Source organism: Colletotrichum costaricense, assembly GCF_030867565.1.
Source record: "Colletotrichum costaricense strain IMI 309622 chromosome Unknown Scaffold_15.1, whole genome shotgun sequence".
Taxonomy (NCBI): Eukaryota; Fungi; Ascomycota; class Sordariomycetes; order Glomerellales; family Glomerellaceae; genus Colletotrichum; species Colletotrichum costaricense.
Genome location: NW_026848244.1, coordinates 695,924 through 716,094, shown reverse-complemented (window position 1 = coordinate 716,094; position 20,171 = coordinate 695,924). Strand labels below are relative to the sequence as shown.

The window sequence follows — 20,171 nt, the reverse complement described above, 5'->3', positions numbered from 1 at the left end:
AAGTATGATTTAAAGAGGAAGTAGGTAAATAAAAATATTATATTAAAGTGGGCTATAATAATATATTAATAATAAGGAATCTTCTATTAATAATTTCTTTTTGGGTACTCGATTAAATTTAGTATTAATTACGTGTTACTAATAAGGTTTTTTATGACTAGTCTCGTATGAAGCGCTTACCTCTTTATACCGGTACTTTCTCGAGTTAATAGGGCCTACCGTGCTGCTACGACCTCCTCGACTATTTAGAGTTAGGTAACCCGGCTCGGTTACTTACGAGAGACGATATTAATTATTATTAGTAGTTAGATTAGGATTTAGTACGTTAGTATTAATCCTTTTGCTAAAAAAACGTTAACTAACTTTTTTTGCCCTATTTTAGCCTGCGATTGTTACTCTTTGTGAAGTAACCCGTGAGGCTGACTTAGAAGTAATTAGGTTACGTATTAACTATTAATAGTCTGCCCCGATTATTACTGATAACGATACCCTTTACGGTAGGCCTACTGTACCTTTTTAGGGTTAGAATATTACCCTTAGCTTACGTAATAATTCTACTTCGAGAGAGCCCTCTATTTTTAAGTATTACGACTTATTACCGCGTCGAAGTACTACCCTTACCCCTATACTAGCCCCTACGTAGCTATGGAAAAAGTAGAAGACTGCCGCTAAGGCCGCTAATGAGTAATTAGTTAGTATATTACGAGATACTATTATTTCTATTATTAATACCTAATTTAACTTATAGCTTAGCGAGTTAATTACTAAAATAGCGAGGCTTTAGTAGCTTTAACTACTACTATAGTACTCTTTTTAGTAGTCTTATTACCTTTATAGTATACCCTTTTTGTTAAATTAGTAGTAGTACTACTACTTTATAGTCTCGTTAATACCTCTGCCGTAGCCGTAATTAGGGTAATTAGGTTAACGGTATAGTAAGTAGTAGGGGGGTAGTTAGTAGAATTAGCCTAGCCCGAGCCCGGGTGGGTAATAGTAGTAATTCTAATATTATAATAGTTAATTCGGTAGATAATTATATATTAAGTAGTCGTAAACTCGTAATTATTAACGTAGTGATTTCTGTAGTAGTGTCGTTACTAAAATGTATATTGAGGCTATGTTACCCTAGTTTTTACTAAATAAGGCCTAGTATGGGTGCGGGATAGCCTTCGTGTGGGTGCGGAATAGCCTTACTCATTGTTGGCAGATGCAGAAATCAAGGCACAGGAAATTTGTCATGTTTCATCCCTACCATTTTGAGGGGGGGAAAGATGGATCTGGATGAATGCCGTTTTCGTCCGCGTGCGTCTGACCCGGCCGTCGGCAATGCGGCATCCAGGGCGCATCTCATCCTCTTCTCAAGTTGGGTGCGTGTGATGCGTCCTCTGTTATGCGATGCAACCCCGCGACGTGACGAGATGGTAAGAGGGAGAAGAAACTTTGGTACCGGGCAGTTATTATGCTTGATTATCATTAGTTGAAGCTAACTGCCCCTATCCACGTTGCCTTGGGATGATCTGATGTTGGCAAGAGACGCGATCCTATGACGCTATGTCACGGCATATCAGCCAACACATACCAATAAATCCATCCTGGGTTGGACTGCAATATTGCAACGTCCAATGTTTGTTCGCTGCACTGCCCGTTCCCATCATCTCATTTCGAGAGAAGGCTAAAGTGTGGACAACCATACGGATGAAGCCCGGCGATTGAGTTCCCGCTTGGCAACTCTCATCTTTCCCCAATCTGTCGTCATTCAGATGGCATGCTTGTGAATCGCGGTGCCGGAGTGGCACACGTTGATGTGAATGTAACCTCCTATGGCCGATAACGCAGACCTGAGCTGAGGTGCACCATCCGTGCTGGTGATGGAGATGATTTTTCTGTCCAACGCCCACGAGTCGTGTGTGTGTTCAATGGAGAGGTAGACTGCCGGTATATTTAGCAAGATTTGAACTAGGTCCTTGATGTGATATTTCCCTCACTTTTGAGTTTGCGATGCCACTATTTGATCCTCCCTGAAGTGGGATTACATGCAAGCTGCAACATTCAGCTATAGCTACGAGAAAGCACCAGAATCACACTGAAGTTAATGTCTCACCATCTCTGGGTTACAAACTAGAAGGCACAGCATTCACTGCATTCACTGCATTCACATCAACTTGTTCCGGTGTTGATATCTGTGTTTAGCTTGTCTTGGCAACGACTGGAGGCGTTCACCGCGTTATTTGGTGACTTCAGGCATGTTCCCACGCGCACTTACAGTAAATGATGTAGTTAAATCTTGTATCGGTCTCCCTTCAGTCGACTGCTACTCTCAAAGAGTTAGGGACAACGTCGCAACTGCTCTGGGTCCCTGGAAGACGACGGACACTGGGTCGACTGTGTCGTACCTTATTCTCGAGAGCTACAATGCATGTCCATCGAAGCCAACGTTGATGCGGGAAACTTATGTATCATTTTGATAGACGAATCACCGTCTAAGCGTTTGACTCATCTCACTAAGTTTACAGTGAGACTGGGCCATATCTCATACGACGCAAGAAGCATTTTCACAGTGCAGACGTCCAACGAGATATCTCAGTGTACTATCAGTGTGCTAGAAGTCTTGTGACTCGTATGAGCTAGTCTTCAACCTACCAAATCCTGAGTACTCAACAAATGCATCCATGGCAGAGGTGACCACATATCACTTGAAGCATTTACTGCCATCTGCTCGAAACATCTCTCCAAATCACACTTGAGCAGCCGCGGATCCCAGTTTGCTCTCGACCCCAATATTCCTTCCAAGACGAGTGCCGGCATACTCAACTCTTCGAAGGCGTCGTCGCATTATTTCCTTCGTGGTTGACCCCGTCTACATTGACTTCGGCAGTGACAGAAGAAGAAGCCTGCTCCGTAATAGGATTCAATGGAAAGTCCATACCCTGTGTGTCGGACGGTCCTGCAGCAAGTTGGGCCTGAGTTGGACCGACCGAGCTCGACTCTGAACCGCTTCTGGACCAGGGTATGACTTGTTGGTTGTCGTCCCTGGGAGGATGAGTGAAACGCCACCACCACAGAGCCACACAGGAACTGAAAAAGGTCGCAATAGCAGCTGATAGAAACCCGAGTATGATCAGGGGACTCGAGGGGCTTTTCTTATACTCGAACACAAGTAGTATGATGGGGCCGACAATGGCGGCAAGCGAGAACAAGACCAGTATCAATTGTGTAATCTGGCGAAAGTTGACCGAGTTTGCAACATAGTAACGAAACTTGCTCTTGTACTTCCCGAGGAAGTGTCGGAAACGTGTAGTCATATTGACGGAGAATTGAGCCCGTCTTTAAGAGTATGTTGGTATAGAAAAGTTACCCGTAAGGCTCGCTGTGAGATGCTGGGCTGAGGCTTACTTGGGTGAGAACTCTAGATATAGACCTGGAGTGTTCCAGCAAATGTTTCTCTAACTCCCATCCGCTTAGAGTCTCCTATTCGTCACAACAATCTTGCTTTGTCAGTTGCTCCTGACTTGTTATGGCGCTTTTGTCGATATCGTTCCTAGACAAGTCTAGTGGTACCGCTTCTTCGACAGTTTAAACATCTAGTTTCTAAAGAGGGATGGTCTTTCTGTCGCCACAATCTAATTATCATCGTCGACGTTTGATGGTATGTGTCGAGCCCCAATCTGACCATTCCCTCTTGCTCTTTCATTGTTCTAACTGCAAGATTGTCGGAAGCCCTGCCGACGTGCGTCTTGAGGCGGATACATGTGGTCTCAATCACTGGACCATCCATGGCTTTCGCGAAATGCAAACAATGGACATCATGGTTTCAGTCTAAGATCTCTGGACTAAGTAGATATTTCATCTGTGATTCCCGTCGCATTGTCCTCGTCCTGCACCCCAGGGCAGTGTGCAAATCGCCCGCAAGTTGCACCTTCAAGTAAACAAACAAACTCACTTTATGAAGTCTCCCCTTGACTTGAATGGACTGACTCAGTGCTCAACAAAACCGTCAAGGCCGAAAACAACGTGCGGGTGGACGTAGCAAATCTGCAGATACCCAAAAAAGACAAAAGAATAAGAACCCGAAGAATGACTTGGTCAATCGCGGTGAGGATTTGAGCCTCACGCGGGGGTCGAACCCGCAACCTTGAGATTAAGAGTCTCACGCTCTACCGATTGAGCTAGCAAGGCGGGTCTTGTGTGATGACTGCTTTGCCAAACTGACAGCTTATAGTGGCTTCAGACCCGCCAGTGCTCCCCAGACACCGAGGACCCAGCGATATCTTTGAAGAAGCGAAAGGCGAAAGGGTTGGTACTGTGATGCAGAGTGGTGAAAGGCAAAAGTGCTGAAAGTCATTTGAGTGCAACTAGATGAACCTTGTTCACATGACGAACGATTTACCCCAATTGGAGAAATGGACTTTTTCGGTGAAGGCTGGCACAGGCCATTACACAATGCTGTTAATTACAACTGAGCTCCAACGCGCGATACAACGTGGATATTGTTGACATGTTTGATATCGATGGAATCAACTACTAGGGCATGTCTTAGTTCGATAAGCGGAGGATGTACAACTGAGGTTCGGAAAATGAACACTCTACTCCAATCAACAAGAATTAGCTAAGTCTTTACTACTCGGAATGCAAGATGCATCACAAGATACATCCAAGATGAAGGTCATCGTGATGTCTTCCTTCAATCATCATGCTACACCTCAAACGCCCCGCTTAGAATAGAAACATCTCATTTGATACACATGATTCGTCATTGACTCTGGAGACAATCGCTCCCTGTTCACTTTGTCACCGTCGGAGTCCCATCTCCCAGCTCTGCCCTCGGCACCTCCCGCTCCGTGCTATCTAGCTCACTGACCGGGTGCAAATCGCTCCTAAGGGCAGAGTAAGATGGGAGATGCCGCGGGTCTGTAGGATGGCTGCTGAGAGAGCTCACATTGCCGTCCGAGTAGGTCGACATGTGGCGCGGGTCCATGCTCATGGGCGAGCTGGGATGCTTCATGGAGTAATATGGTGAGTGCGGTGGAGGTGACGAAGAGGCGTAAGACTCGGGGACGGCTGTCGTCGCGTACGACGCTATGGAACATGTCAGTCTCGATCTGAATCTGAATTGGTGGATGTGGCGAAGACTTACCATGGGCTGGATCATACGGGTTAGGGCTGTGTGGTGCATATCCCATCTCAGGATGTTGGCTCGGGTGAGGGCTCTGGGCGGCGGACGGCTCCCACGCCGGCGGCTCACGTCTTTCGTTGCGCTTTCTGGCGTGCCATCCGCATCTCCAGATGATCGCAACAATGATACCAAGAGCCACCGCAGCACCAATCGCGATGCCGACAATGGCCCCCGTTCCCAGACCTCCACCACCACCTCCAGAGGGCGACCCACTCGGAGCCGGCGTTGCTGTAGACGATGCCGATGCCGACGGCGTGGGTGTCACGGACTCATCCGGTAGGAACACTGCCCTCGAGCTGGCATTCGAACTCAGCGTCGCCGATATAAGATTCGTCTGCGGGCATAATCCATCGGGTTCCTGACACGGGTTCGTCGCGCAGCATCCGATGAAGGAGATGTCGTTTGTGCACGTCCAGAAGATCTCGCTCGGTGGTCTGGCATCGTCGCAGCCCTGGGCTGGTATGTTGGCGTAGCGGTCTGGGTTGAAGGCCGATATCCTTCGGTCCTTTGTTGGACACTTTCCGCTGCCGTCGGCGCAGGGGTTTGTCGCGCAGCAGCCCAGGAATTCGACCTTGCTCCCTTCACAGATGTAAAAGTCGCCGCCTTTGGGACAGCTTAGGCCTAAGCTGGCTACCGCCATTGTAGAAGGTTGGTGGACGTGAAGCTGTATATGCCCAAGTTTGGAAGCTTGGTTCACTTTCGAGGTTCACGGCTTGAGGCCAAGCTTGTATGGTATATGAGAAACAACAGCAGGTGATTTTGAGGAGATTTGACAGGAGCACATGGTAATGCTACTTAAGACATAGGTATAAGATGTATATAAGCTCATAAGCGTAAAATTTGAGGGAAGGCCCGCTGCCAAAAGGCGTGACCAACGGCTCTAAGCCTGCATCATGCTGATCGCCGACTCGACCAGGCATCATCATTCGACATGTCGGACTAAGACGGGGCTTTTCTGCCGAAGTACCTGCAAGCAGCCTTGGAAACCTCGTCTTTCTTCTGCAGGTAGACAAATATTTGTCTTATTTTTGCAAGGGGAGTGTGAGAGGGCGATGGGAGGATACAGCCAAATTTCGCCCTTGCGGGTCTCCACAGCCTCCCTCCTTTGGGGGCACAAAGCCAGGAAGCCTGGCTTCTCTTGGCATCTGGAGCTGGGCGACAGCCTCTTCTCTATCACCTGAAGGTTGATGGTTGCGGTGTTTTCAAGCAGGCTGTGCCAGTCTTCTACGTATTGGAATTGATCTGCATATGCTGTGTGATTCTTTGGAATCTTTTGCATACAACCTTCTTTGGGCGTGTACGACCTCGGAGGCAATAAAATCGAGACTTGGAGGGCCTAGGGGCCACGATAATCTTGCTGTTGGTGCGTGCTACTTGTGTGCCGCATGATCTCATGAGACAGGTCAGGGACGCACAAGAGAGCAATTGTGCAAACAATGATCAAACGGGAGGGCCGTTGGTGGCAAGATGAAACTCTTGATGAGTGCATCTGCGGCAAGGTAGTTCTGTTGGTTAGGAAATTAGATGCAGCGTCGGTTGGTGCATGTCTTGTTGGAACTTGGTGGTGTTGGTGTTGGTGGTGGTTGGGAGGCTGAGGCTTTGCACTATTTCCTGAAGGATCACCTGCGGAGTTCTTGGTCGCTCAGCTGAGAATGAGAGTGAGATAAGCCCATGTCGGCTTCTCAAAGCAATTCTCCAAAGCTAAAAATACGAAAGTGAGCGACGTAGGTTTGTCATGGTAGCAACCCCGATCGGGTGGGCTATTGCTGACAGGATGACAGGATTCCACCAAGACACCAATTCCCGAGAATGCGGATTCGGATTCACTACTGTCTGTAGTACTGCATCGGCTCACTGTTGACAGCCTGCGATAGATAAGGAAACCCCATCGAAAAGTTTGAGTGCACTGAGGTGTTGCGATTGACGTTATGAGGCAAAGAAGCGAGACTTAAAGTCAATGAACGAGACGAACCCGTAACTACAGCACCGGATTTTTGGGGGCAGAGTCGCATCGCAACCCGGCCATTTGATCGGGAATGAGATGGGTTCGGACACGTAACCGCATACTTTGCCCAACAAGCCCGTTGCCAACTCGTGTCCGCGCTTCTCCGTAGAGTCTAATTTCTCACTCATTGGAAAAGGCTGTACTGCCCCATAAGTGAGATGGCGATATCCGAGAAGAAGGAGGGTCGGGAAGGAAGCAGGATGGAAGGTGGGCTCATGAAGGAGTCTTGCTGACCGCCACGGTCCGGAGCCTCGGTGCTGCGCTGCCTGTGTTGGCTACACCATGAACGTGATCGTGACTGCACGGCTCGCTGGGCGGTGTCAGATTCTCTAAACTCTCTCGCTTTTCGAGCTGGCTTTTGCCACCAGGTATACTTCGATGGGAAAGATGATCGCAGAACGTTTCTTGTAGAGGGGGGCAACGAATGCTCTTCAATGTGTCTCGCAACCCCTTCGATCGCCATCATACTGTCAGACGGATTATTCGCTTGCCATCAGTGTATTAGGAATAGCCCTGGTTGGTTCCTGATCGTCTAGAAGGCTGGAAACATCTTGGATCAGTGGGGAGTGGTAATCAACCCCGCGAAACGAAACTACTGAACACCACGCGGAAACTGTTGCCATATTGTGTAATCAGCCCGAAGATCGTCGTGATGTTACGAGCCATGCGAAAAGTACCGGGGGTCAAGCCCGATGAAATTACCAGAAAAGGCAATTTCTCGGATGAGGGAGGAGGAGGGCGGCCTGGCGAGGATCTCCCGGCGGATGCCGTATTCTCGAAGACCCAGCGCGGAGGTAACGCAGCCATTAGTTCGAGACTTCCGGGCCGGGCCATGATCAATGGAGGGGGCCTCACGGCTTCGCAGTCACACTATCACACATAGTTCACTGACTGGCCCGGCGTGGCTTAAGTTCGTCGGGCCTCCGAGACCGCATCACCCAACACTCGACCGATTCCGAGGCATAACTCTGGCTTCGTTGGGGAGGGCCCTACTCCGGATCCGGGCTTGAGCAACTTGAGCCGGTAGAGCCTTTCCAGCCGCGACTCTTGCAGGTTGTCTCACGGTGATTGCCGATTCAATCTGACCCCTCCATTGAGCCCGTCACAGTGGTGAGAATCGGTACCGATTGCCGTGTCTCAAGTGATGAGCCCCCCCGGAGCTTGTGGGTACCAGCTCTCCGGAACCTTTGCACCCGCAAACGCAATCTGCGAATTCGCCAAGTGAGAGGTTCTATTTTGAAGAGGCTTGACATCAGACGATGGAAACATCATGACACGTACAAAGTGTGAAGGAGTAAAACCTCGTGGGTCTACAAACTCACGAGAACGCCGAGCAAACATTGCCGTTGATTGTAAAACGGCGACGGCGAGCGGGTTTGCACAATAGCCCGGTTCAAGAAAACTTCAAAAAAATCGTCGCAACACATCGTCAACGTAAGCGATCCCGAGTATGGAGGTGCAGCATTGATCCTCTCGGACGGCGTTGAGAATCCTCTCAGACGGTCTTCGAGACTCGTGGCGGCGCCATAACCTATGGTTGACTGGCAACCCTCTCAACCGAGGTGGCAGCACTTCCTTCTGGTGACGACGGTGATGATCCGTGGCCGGGATGTGGAGAGTGCGGCCCCCATGCCCGGGGGAAGACCACCGAATCCTATTGTCTCCAACACCATCGCATCCGAAAGCCCTGCGGGGCACATGGGAATCAGTGCGCATCGGCGAGCTGGATGTCGTCCGAATAGCGAGAATAGAGCGAGTACACGTACGTAGTGGGCAAGTCCTGTAGGATGATCCTCACGGCCAGCCAGCCACGGGCCACCAGAGGAATTCGCGCCGAAGACAAAGGCGAGGGCCAGCAACTTTGACCAGGCTCATAGGGAAACCAATGATGCCTCTGCGGGTATGTACCCATGCGTACATGTGTGCGAGCAAAGGGATCCGTGGCGGTGGGACATGCCGCCTTGGCTCACGGCCGGGGCTCGGTCCGGGCGGTCTCAACGACTTCAATGTTCTATCTAATATTCCTGGGCAACTAGAACTGAGGTAGCAATAAGGGGTGGAGAGCAACGGGCGTGATAGCGCTTCGGTCGTGTGGGTTGAACCATGGTGTGGTAGAACCCAGGCGCGCCAAGGGACCGGTCAACCAAGCGCTAGTTCAGGGACGTACAATGAAGGGCAAAGATCAGCCCAAAAAAAGAATAGGGATGGACACTCTCTGGGGCCTTGTGGCGTTACGTTAACTCTGTTCGGCTCTCGCTTTTTGGTGCGGGAAGCGATGTGCAGCGTTGGGAAACTAACTAGCAGCAGCACCCGCGCTCCCAAGACCTTTGAACCGTCTCGTTTCACGGACGTCCGGAGGCGCACGTCCATGTCCGGCGGTCTCTCCACGGGCGTCCGGGCGCGCCACGAACCGCCTCAGGTGAGCCGGTTGTCTAGGAGGGGAAAGCGAGTAAATAGAAACAATGGAGTTGTAAAGGAGACGTTTGTTGAGATTGAAATGTCATATTTAAGAACCTGGAATGCCAGCCTCGATACATCTCTTTTTCGAAACAATCCAGCAGAACTCAATCACTCACTTAACCAATCGATCAACTCCTCGGTATCTCGACGATCCAACCCTCTTGACCAACACACCATCACCACCTCTCTCTAGTTAACACCACATTAACCATATTCAAAATGCCTGGCGTTACTTCTCAGTCTACCGGTTCCAAGTACGATGCCATTCCCGGCCCCCTGGGTTTGGCCTCTGCTTCCCTCGAGGGCAAGGTCGCTCTCGTGACCGGTGCCGGTACGTGACATCCCATCATCCAATGCTTCCCTTCCTGTCTCTCCTCATGAGAAGCTCGCCCTCGGGAGAGCTGCAACCGACAACCAGCAAGCTTCCTGGGGTGCATTATTAGGGTGGTCTGTTCGTCTGATCTCGAAACTCAACTAACACAAACACTATCTAGGCCGTGGTATTGGTCGTGAGATGGCCCTTGAGCTCGGACGTCGCGGTGCCAAGGTCATCGTCAACTACGCCAACAGCGCCGAGACCGCCGAGGAGGTCGTCCAGGCCATCAAGAAGTCCGGCTCCGACGCCGCTTCCATCAAGGCCAACGTTTCCGACGTTGACCAGATCGTCTCCATGTTCGCCGAGGCCAAGAAGATCTTCGGCAAGCTCCACATTGTCTGCTCCAACTCTGGTGTCGTCTCCTTCGGCCACGTCAAGGATGTCACCCCCGAGGAGTTCGACCGCGTCTTCTCCATCAACACCCGTGGCCAGTTCTTCGTTGCCCGCGAGGCCTACAAGAACCTCGAGGTCGGCGGCCGTGTCATCCTCATGGGTTCCATCACTGGCCAGGCCAAGGGTGTCCCCAAGCACGCCGTCTACTCTGGTTCCAAGGGAACCATTGAGACCTTCGTCCGCTGCATGGCTATCGACTTCGGTGACAAGAAGATCACCGTCAACGCTGTTGCCCCCGGTGGTATCAAGACCGACATGTACCGGTAAGTGCAAACTTCAACTTAGTTGCCTCACAGATCAAGAAGCTAACCTACCATTCAGTGATGTCTGCCGCGAGTACATCCCTGGTGGCACTGAGCTCGACGACGAAGGTGTCGATGAGTACGCCGCCGGCTGGTCTCCCATGCACCGTGTCGGTCTCCCGATCGATATTGCCCGTGTCGTCTGCTTCCTGGCTTCCCAGGACGGCGAGTGGATTAACGGAAAGGTCCTCGGCATCGACGGTGCCGCCTGCATGTAAACTACCTATACCATACCTAATGTAGTAATCGGAGTAATGGGCATCGGACGGGGATACTAGATTGGATCATGTACATTTTAGATTTATGACATGGGATATAACGAATAAAGATATATGCCCCATAACAAACAAACTATCAGTTTCGTGGCTGCCCTCTGTGCACCTTTCTATCTTAGTATAGTAAAGACTTACTGGCCTAGTTATCTCCAGTGAGCGCCTTTGGCTTTTTGACACTTGTTTTCTCCCATGAGCTGAATTTGCTTTGCAATATTTAACCATACCAATAGACGACAATTTGGATAGGCTCGAGACTTGAAACCTCAAGAGTTTCCTGCGGCAGTCGTCGTAGCTAACTTTCGCAACCGCCCCACCACGACAACAAATCGCAAGGTTCGGGCCGCTCATCCTTCTGAAACCTCCAGTACTCCGTACGAATGTTCGGCATCCTCTATACGAGCTCTGTACTCGTATTTCTGTCTGAAGTTACCGATGGATAATTGTTCTATAGCAGACTGCCTTGCGTGACCAAGAAACAAATGCCTGGACAGGTTCGAACTGTTGCTGCTTGGTAGAAACTAGACTTGCATTCTCGAAAACCATGACAAGATAGTCCGCTGCCTCGTTTCCCGGATCGAGTATCCAGGCAATGCAAGTGCTCGTTCCCCAACGGTATGTTGGACATTAGATCTCAAAGTAGAGTACGGATACTAAGTCGGATTCGCAACAGGCGAGGTTGACCAATTTTCGCAATTTCTCTATACCTAAATGCCCACATTGAGTTTGCGCGATTGACAAAAAGGTGAAGGGCATAGGCACTACCCGAAACTCTTTGAGTTCCCCGGGAGAACCGGTAGCTGCGGTGAATGATCGACACGGACAAGCCCGTTAACTTCTTTCTTAGAGTTCTATGGTTGTGGTTCTACCGTCTCCATTCCCCTGACGCGTGAGTCCTAGAGTACTATATCCTAGATGAAGACTGCTAGCCGTAACCTTGAAGCTGGTAAAAAGTGTCCGTGTTGCTGGCAGTTTGACCAACAGTTCGCAGATAGAGTTTGATAAGATGGTTCGTGTGGTGGTCTAAAAAGAATGCGATCGTCGTGAGCTTGACTCGTACAGGGCAAAAACAGCCTGTTCTTGGGAAACCGAGGCGCTGCACAAGTCATGCGCTTATGAGGCGAGAGCAAGGAGGATATTACCGATAGTCATGACACCGGGTAACCATTCTGTATGAAACCCGATTCTCCCGGTCTTTGAATACTTAATACATCTAAAGGCAGCTTGATTTTGCGATTACTATTCCACCACACTCAACCTATACGCTCTTTACAACAACTAGCCAGTCTTTACCAGCCTGTAAACCCAATTCCAAAATGCACGCCGCCTCTATTCTCGTCGTTGCCCTCTCGGCCGTCGCCATGGCTGCCGACAAGCCCAAGCGCGATTGCAGACGCGACAGATCCCACCCCGGCCGCGGCTGGTACTGGATTGTCGAGGGCGACACCCTCAACGAGATCGCTGCCGACTTCGGTTCCACCGCCAACATCATCGCCGCCATGAACGGCATCCCCAACCCCGACTCCATCCCGGCCTGGAAGACCATCGTTGTCCCTTGCCCTCCTTAGATCGACCAGCCTAGATCGATGGATAGCCTGCGATACAACACCGACTCATCGCAAACGAATTCCACTACTGCCAGCAATTCAAGAACTCTGGTCGACGGCCAAGTCAAAGCTTAGAACAGCGCTCAGATAATGCATAATCAAAAAGTTCAGAGCCCATACGACCCGCTCGAGTGATTCAGTAATTCGTCTCGATTTTGTCACAAATAGACACATTCAGAAATAATTGAAAGCTTGAACCATTTCAGAAGGGTCTGGGTACCTTATTAGGTCTGGTCGGCTTCAGCATACAAGATGTACTATCCTGTTTTGATGCGGCAACCTTTGTGACATACACTCAAGGATAATAAAACAGAATTACACATCAAGGCTATGTGCTGCCTTTCCGGCGATCTATAGGCTTCATCTCGAACTCGCCTACGCTCTTTGAAATGTCTGTCTCTATGGATCCATTGTGATGTCCGGTTTGAGGTCGAGGTGTGTATTCAACGCTCACCTCAGTAGTCCATGTGATACCGCCTCTTCCACTAGCATTGCTTCCTTGCTGGCCCGAAACCAGTATGCTGCTGTCACTCGAAGCATCCTGATCTCTCGGCTCTGCTCTTGTCGCCGTCACAGTACTCCGATTATAAAATCTTCCGCTTGTATCCCCTGTCTTGACGTATGCTCCAGCTCCCGGCGAGGACTCTGTTCGTTTCCGGACCTGGCGGACGAAACCACGGAGAACTGGTATGGATGCTGAGATAATAGTGACGTTCGGTTCTGCCATAGACCATACCCAGTAGACTGCTTGGTTGTATAGATCTGGCAAAGTAATTGACGTTAGCGCATGCTAGTTTTCAAAACGATATGAACCACTTACAATCAGGAGATCTCACGTTGATCAGCATGTAGCCCTGGACAGCTTTCATAGCCCCTGTAACACCTGCTAGGATCCCCATACTTAAAGCCACGGCCACACTTATTCTCTCTGACTGTTTCATTTGTAGGTTGAAGATCATCTTCCATGGTAAAAGAGCAAGAGCAATGTCGCAAATCGCCGAGTATACTGCAGTAGACAGATCAGAAACGGATACCACTGCCAGACATGGTGATAACTCACATGCACTGAAGACAGTGAAAGCTACCGACTGGTCTAATCGCCAGCACCTATCCCCTCCGATATGTCCTAGGTCTGGTGCACCGCAGATAGCCTGCCATGTTGCGATGATATGTATCGCAAATTGCAGGTTCATCGTAATGATAACGCCCCATATGAGCTTTGCTTCCCAACCCCCGGGCATCAACCGCAACAGTGTGATTCCAAACGATGTCTTCGTCAGCCCTAGAGCGACAGATTGAAGGTTATGGTGCGTTCGGGCAATAGTGATCTTCAGCAGGTTTCCTCGAATAAGAAACACAGCCATCAACCAGGACACGTTTGCTGACGCTAGAAGCAAGAAGAACCATCCTGCAACGAGCACCCAGTCGTCTGTTTGGAGCCCAATTCCGGTATTTCGAAGCCGACTGTAGACTCGGAGGGCGAGGAAGACAGTCGATAGGAAGAGCATCTAAAGATCGAGAAGTTTGTCAGAATAGGTGTTCAACTCAAAGCAAGCTACCTCGGACCCTCAGTTTAGCAAATTTGACTTACCACCCATGTGGTTGCATGGACAAGCACCGAGAGATCGCTGTTGGCCCACGCCATGACCACAGCGAGCAGATGGAGATCTGAGCAGGTCGTTTAGACCACCGAGATTCTCCCAAAGCCCATCGTGAGTCCGAAGCGGAGGTCTGTCTCAGGAAGTCTGACCCAGATTTGGACCATGGTAGGAAGTTAAGTAGGCCAGGATGCCCGTCCGCAAGCTATTGCGCAGGCTCTCTAGAGTGCATGCGGAGTTGCTTACCAAGATCTACTCCTAGGACCTCATCCTGTAGACCGAGTCATATCGTGATCTTAATCTTGGCCGGGCATTGCGGAGCTATGAGCCGACCCTTGTAGGGTCTCTTGGCAAGGTCCGCATAAAAGCCATATCAAGCAAAGTCCGAGGAGGCATCCGTAATTGTATGCGCCGTTGCGGCGCAGCTTGGTCTGCTACGGTCTTCGACCAACGAAAAACTGCAGTATTCATCCGCCTCCAGGGTCCTGGGTACGTTCCGCCTTGGCAGAAATTCGTAAAGACCTGAAGTCATCCCGCTGCATACAAGCGACATTGCGTTTCATAATCGCTAAAGAACCAATCGAGGATTTCTACGCTGTGCCGCATGTACGCCCCGAATAAAGATACCATTGACCAAAGAACTGAAGATGCGAGACCGAGCTGTTCCAGGGACTCCAGGGACTGGTGGATGATGAGTTGAGCTTATCCGGAACGATGGTCTAAAGACCTATTTTGTGATATCCTCCGTGCCGCGTATTGGTCCCGATGTCTGACTGGTGGCTTCGGTGGCTTCGATGCCAACGGCCTGCGGTGTTTCTGCACATACATATCGCAAAGCGGATTTCAGGCCTGGAGAATGGAGAGATTACTGACGAAGTAAGGCGGATGCATCCCTAACTGTTATTGGGCATGCTTCAAGTAAATAAAGACTCGCGGCCCGGCGTTCTTACCACAGAGAAGGCCGTAGTATTAGCACCAGACCACACTCTCCCTCACTTTCTTTGGGTGTTTTTCACCCGAGACATTCATTTGTCCCCCATGGTTCTCAAGAAGTATCTTGGCATAGCTGCCTTACTGGGCCTCTTCGACCAAGCCTTAGCTCAGCTAAACACCACATCATCTGGGTTCAAAGCTGTAAGTTCTCTTATTGACGGGGTATCTCTGCTCTCGGTTGCAACGGATCTGCAGCGCCTTGCTTTGCATGTCGGACACTGATTGAAACTGAAAGTGCGATGCCCTCTTTGATGCCGGGCTTGGGGATATTCTCGTCTTTCCGACCGACATCGCCTACGCTGAGAGTACCTCGACATACTATTCGTCAGAGAATCGTCGACTTCGACCCTACTGTATCGTTCAGCCGCGCTCGACCGAGCATGTTTCCTCCACCATCAAGGCTCTGGGTGGCGTGAGCGGTGCCGGGAACTGGGACGTAGCTATTCGCTCTGGTGGTCATAGTGATTACGACAACAACGCTGCTCACCGAGGTGTCACTATCGATCTCACATTTTTCAACTCTACTGAGCTTGTCAAGAGCAGTTGTTTCAATGGTACTGCTGATTGGATAGGCCGAAGCGTCCTGACCAAGGTAAGTAAAATTCTGTCGTGATTTTGTAGAATGACGAGCTAATACCGGGAAGAATATCGTACAGATCCGCCCTGCTGCCCGTTGGGGAAATGTCATGACCTACCTCGAGCCATACAATTTAGGAGTTACAGGTGGACGATCTGGCCACGTCGGCGTTGGTGGCCTGCTCGTGTCTGGCGGCGCTTCTTACCACACGCAGCTTTATGGCTTTTCATGCGACAATGTAGTCGGCTATGAGGTCGTCCTCGCTGATGGATCGATAATCGAGGCTAATACAGAGGAGAACACAGATCTCTTCAAGGCTTTGAAGGGAGGCGGAAGCAACTTGGGCATTGTCACTCGTTTCGACCTCAGAACCTTCACCGTACCCCCTACTGGCGCCTATGGTGGCCTACTCTTTGCGTCCTGGAGCGACTTGAATGTCGTGATTGACCAGTTTGTCAGCTATGCCAGCTCAATCGGTTCCGGCAGTCCCGACCACGAGTTTGTCGTCTATCGGTCCGACGCCGGCAACCTGGCTGTGATGGCCATGGCAGTCAGCACTGATGGCAACGAGAACTCGACTACTTTTGCCCCTTTCAATGACATTACTCTGACAAGGGACGTGAGATCTAAGCAACCTCTCAGTAAGATTGCGGCGACCATTGCCGACACCGGTGGATCGCATTACATCCCTTTCTCTCTGTCCCTTCAAGCCACTGCGGAAATCATGAACAAAGCTGCCGAAATCTTCGTGGCTTTGACACAAGAGTTCGATGCCACCAGTGTTCCAGTTTCCGTCAATTTTGTTTTTCAACCCCTCCCGAAGAACCTCGCCGCCGTCACGCCCGGTAACAACATACTAGGCTTCGACGAGAACCTACCCTCGGACTCAATTCTCTTTGAGGCTAGAGGCACCCTAGCAGCTACTGATGCAGAGTATGGAGGCGTTGTTGAGAGTATGATGGGTAGGGCTATCGAGGAACTCAGAGCATACTCAGCTTCATTTGAAGGCCACTCGACCTTTCTATACATGAACTATGCCAACCCAGAACAAGACGTCATTGGATCGTATGGTGCAGAGAATGTACAATTTTTGAAGGATGCGGCTGCGAAGTACGATCCGAATGGCTTTTTTCAGTATCGGGTTTCCGGGGGGTGGAAGGTCAGCCGGATATGAGCATCCGTCGACGAGGGGTTTATGCGGGGGTCTCGTTTCTTAGCTACTCTTGAATTAACGGGCGGAATGAATGTAATCTGAGATTGTCTCTCAAACTCGCACGCCTTGAAGAATACCCTTGCTCTTGTGTGAAGTGAATGTTGTCTTCAATGTATAAATGATGATGGTGAAGGAATAGTTCCCTCCTTTTGTGCGTGCAGCCAATCTTTTGCTGAAACATCGAATTTCACATGATTCTTACGTTGCAGATGCTCTCCACACATATGAAAGTCCCGGCCGCCTGAATACATGTAGCAAATTCTCAATCTTGTGGTTGGTCTTTACATGACCAGACAAACCATTGTTCTCGCTGTGATATAATGGAAGATGAAAGACACAGTGTATAAAGGCACCGAGAACAGAATAAACGGCGTCTATTCGATGCCGGAACCCTTATTGATTCCCAAGAGCAGCCCCCCTGACAGGAATACCTTTCAGTGTTCTGATTCTAGAAAAGAGTATGGCCGTGTACAAGTGGCGGCCGTAGTTCCGACTGTAGTATTGATGTCGACCGATACAAGCACTGTGCGGGCTCACGTTACTATGACTGACGAGCCCCAACTGGAAGCAAAGGCGACCGATGTACCCGAGAACGCTGCTGGTGTCGAGGAGAATTGTTGATGCCCAGCTTGCGTTAGCGGTTTATCCCTTACTTGCTGAAAATGACACTACAGGCGCGAGGGGCGTAAGCAATCCACACTCCATGAAAATATTCCCTGGCCATAAAACAAGAATTCATGTCCTTTAGCAAGTAAGAGTCTGACCAAATAGTAGAGAAAGCTTTGCTGCGAGACAAACGCATTCATAGACATATCTTGGTCGAGATTGCAAGTACAAGGTAGGTATGATAACGCCAGGAGGCGCACGCTTCTTGCAGTGCTGCTCCCAAAACAAGGAGTCAAGCAATGCCCTAACTTGAGCCGCCAGTTGTGACAATTACCAGAGTTACCTTAGAGCCCGTCTCTTGTTAAATCAAAGCCCAATGAAAGCAAACGTAGGGGGCATTCATCAAAGACGCGCAAGGACCAGCAAGGACCAGCAAGGACCTAGGAGGTTAAAATCGTCCTCATTATTAGTAGGCTGTTTTAATTTCTTCAGTGTCTTTGTCTGCTTGAGGCGGGCAGTGGGTTGTAATCTACTGTCACAGAAAGGAAAGACGGCAAAGTTGCCGACCATGATGATGCTGCCAACAGCAGTTTGAACGCGATGCCCATGTTTGTTACATGCAACTATGATTCCTACTGAGATGCAAACCAGGTAGGTAATAACCAGGTAAATGCAGAAGGCCAAGCAAAGCTGAGAAGGCGTGTACCCTCGAAGGTGTTGCTAGGAGAAGTAAGACCAAAAGAACTACGGCTATATTTTGCAGACCGATAAATAAAACCATTGCGCAGAATACCGCAAACACCACGCCGCTTCTTTCAACACCGCCCTCCGGGCATCTTGATTCCTCGCTGTTTTGACTCCTGTGTTGGTAATAGATATCGTCGGCTTGGTGTTGCTTTTGGCACCGGCACCTTGACGGCGTGCGACATTACTACCATTCGTATTCTTGTCGCATGTCGCAGTTCGGCGAGGGATGCGAGAACTTTCGAAAGAACGCCCAGGAACATGATCTACGAGTAAGGGATCAAAGACGTTGGGGTCTAAGGAACTTATTTCCCGCCCGCTGCCGCGCAGATCCACATCAAAGTATCATGGCTCGCGCCGTATTTCCCCGCACTTTTCCCTATTAGGAACATGTTCCAACTTCCGAGCCCATCGAGGTGCATTCGCCATCATTTCTCCAATAGTGATCCTGGGCAGACCTTAGTCGATTCTTGCATAACACGCAGCTTTCTGCCATTCCGTGGTTGATCCCTAAGGCTAGCCAGGCAGGCTCAAGATTATGCTTTCCTCTACTCTGTAAAGAAAAGACTGGATTTGAAAGCAACAAGAGGCTAGCGACCAAGTCGTGAAGAGCACTATAAAACTATCAGTTCCAACTCAAGCTACTTAGTATTTCTCATTACAATCAGCTCAGTTAAAAGTTGTCCGCTTCACCCTAACAATCCGATCATCTACGAATAGCATCGAATTATAGATCACCATGGCTATTATTGCTGTTGCAGGCGGCACGGGGGCGGTAGGCAAGACTATCGTCGAGGGCATCGTTGCTCACGGCGGCCACAAAGTCTTCGTTCTCTCAAGAACGGTCAGTGTTTACGGGATCATCTATTCCGTATCATCACGGTATTTACTGACACTCGATTGTACAGAGCCGAGAACCAAAGGATGGGGTACAATTTCTCGCTGTTGATTATCAGGACGTGGAAGGAATCAGCAAGATCTTGCAAGAGAACCAAATTGACACCGTCATTTCCGCTATGGGTGTTGTCACGCCGCAGACCAACCAGGCTCAAATTAACCTGGTCAAAGCATCGAACACGTCCAGCTCGACGCGCCGCTTCATCGTCAGTGCCTATGACATGCTACACACCAGGGAGTATGGCCATGCCTCTATGTCAACCTAATGACATGTAGATGCTAACAATGACCTAGCCAAATTTCGCATTATCCTCTCGCTCAATACGCTTTTGAGGCAATTGAAGAGCTCGATAAGACAAATATCGAGTATACTCGAGTTGTGAACGGCTTCTTCTTGGATTATTTTGGCATGCCACACTACAAGACGCATCTCCACCCATGGGTCAACTTCGTCAACTTGGAGAAGAAGTGGGCTGTCATTCCTGGTGACGGCTCAGCCAGGGCCAATTTTATCACAACGCAGGATATGGCGAAGTACATTGCTCGCCTGGTAGGTCTTGAGAAGTGGTCCAAAGTGAGCAGCATTGTAGCCCAGAACCACTCGATATCTGAGATACTCGAATTGGCAGAGAAGACACGAGGTGAGGTATTGAGGTCTGCCTGATTCCCGAATTCGTACTGACAGAAACTTGCACACAGGTCCCGGATTCAGGGTTGCTTATGATGACTTGAAGAAGCTCAAGTCAGGGAAGATTTCCTTCATTAAGGACTTCCCTGATTTCGAGCTCAGTCGCGAAGAGTCGGAGGCCCTGTTTGCAAAGGTTCACTATTATGCTGGCATCGGGAAGTTTCTTGTTCCTACCGAAGACACTTTGAACTCTAAGTTCCCAGACATTGTTCCGACAACGGCTGCTCAAGTCTTTGAGGAGTCATGGAAAGGTAAATGAGACAGTGG

At 49.8% G+C, this 20,171-nt stretch overlaps 8 protein-coding genes across 8 annotated transcripts; 4 read left to right on the top strand and 4 right to left on the bottom strand.

The window, feature by feature from the left end:
* Window positions 1-2,807: 2,807 nt before the first annotated feature.
* CCOS01_12585 (uncharacterized protein) lies at window positions 2,808-3,302 on the bottom strand (the record flags this gene model as incomplete). The annotated part of the gene is made up of 1 exon (XM_060460733.1): window positions 2,808-3,302. One exon carries the CDS (start codon window positions 3,300-3,302, stop codon window positions 2,808-2,810), a length of 495 nt encoding a protein of 164 aa, XP_060308781.1.
* Window positions 3,303-4,780: 1,478 nt separating this feature from the next.
* Window positions 4,781-5,813, bottom strand: CCOS01_12584 (uncharacterized protein; the record flags this gene model as incomplete). The annotated part of the gene is made up of 2 exons (XM_060460732.1): window positions 4,781-5,076; window positions 5,135-5,813. 2 exons carry the CDS (start codon window positions 5,811-5,813, stop codon window positions 4,781-4,783), a joined length of 975 nt encoding a protein of 324 aa, XP_060308780.1.
* Window positions 5,814-8,711: 2,898 nt separating this feature from the next.
* On the top strand, window positions 8,712-8,948 carry CCOS01_12583 (uncharacterized protein; the record flags this gene model as incomplete). The annotated part of the gene is made up of 1 exon (XM_060460731.1): window positions 8,712-8,948. One exon carries the CDS (start codon window positions 8,712-8,714, stop codon window positions 8,946-8,948), a length of 237 nt encoding a protein of 78 aa, XP_060308779.1.
* Window positions 8,949-9,857: 909 nt separating this feature from the next.
* CCOS01_12582 (short chain dehydrogenase) lies at window positions 9,858-12,549 on the top strand (the record flags this gene model as incomplete). The annotated part of the gene is made up of 4 exons (XM_060460730.1): window positions 9,858-9,969; window positions 10,133-10,670; window positions 10,729-10,923; window positions 12,264-12,549. 4 exons carry the CDS (start codon window positions 9,858-9,860, stop codon window positions 12,547-12,549), a joined length of 1,131 nt encoding a protein of 376 aa, XP_060308778.1.
* Window positions 12,550-12,916: 367 nt separating this feature from the next.
* Window positions 12,917-14,233, bottom strand: CCOS01_12581 (uncharacterized protein; the record flags this gene model as incomplete). The annotated part of the gene is made up of 4 exons (XM_060460729.1): window positions 12,917-13,350; window positions 13,409-13,594; window positions 13,649-14,096; window positions 14,180-14,233. The coding sequence occupies 4 exons, from the start codon at window positions 14,231-14,233 to the stop codon at window positions 12,917-12,919; spliced, it is 1,122 nt and encodes a 373-aa protein (XP_060308777.1).
* A 991-nt stretch (window positions 14,234-15,224) lies between these two features.
* On the top strand, window positions 15,225-16,930 carry CCOS01_12580 (FAD binding domain-containing protein; the record flags this gene model as incomplete). The annotated part of the gene is made up of 3 exons (XM_060460728.1): window positions 15,225-15,320; window positions 15,415-15,771; window positions 15,824-16,930. The coding sequence occupies 3 exons, from the start codon at window positions 15,225-15,227 to the stop codon at window positions 16,928-16,930; spliced, it is 1,560 nt and encodes a 519-aa protein (XP_060308776.1).
* Window positions 16,931-18,188: 1,258 nt separating this feature from the next.
* CCOS01_12579 (uncharacterized protein) lies at window positions 18,189-18,356 on the bottom strand (the record flags this gene model as incomplete). The annotated part of the gene is made up of 1 exon (XM_060460727.1): window positions 18,189-18,356. One exon carries the CDS (start codon window positions 18,354-18,356, stop codon window positions 18,189-18,191), a length of 168 nt encoding a protein of 55 aa, XP_060308775.1.
* Window positions 18,357-19,058: 702 nt separating this feature from the next.
* On the top strand, window positions 19,059-20,163 carry CCOS01_12578 (uncharacterized protein; the record flags this gene model as incomplete). The annotated part of the gene is made up of 4 exons (XM_060460726.1): window positions 19,059-19,163; window positions 19,228-19,454; window positions 19,511-19,857; window positions 19,916-20,163. The coding sequence occupies 4 exons, from the start codon at window positions 19,059-19,061 to the stop codon at window positions 20,161-20,163; spliced, it is 927 nt and encodes a 308-aa protein (XP_060308774.1).
* Between the last annotated feature and the right edge of the window lie 8 nt (window positions 20,164-20,171).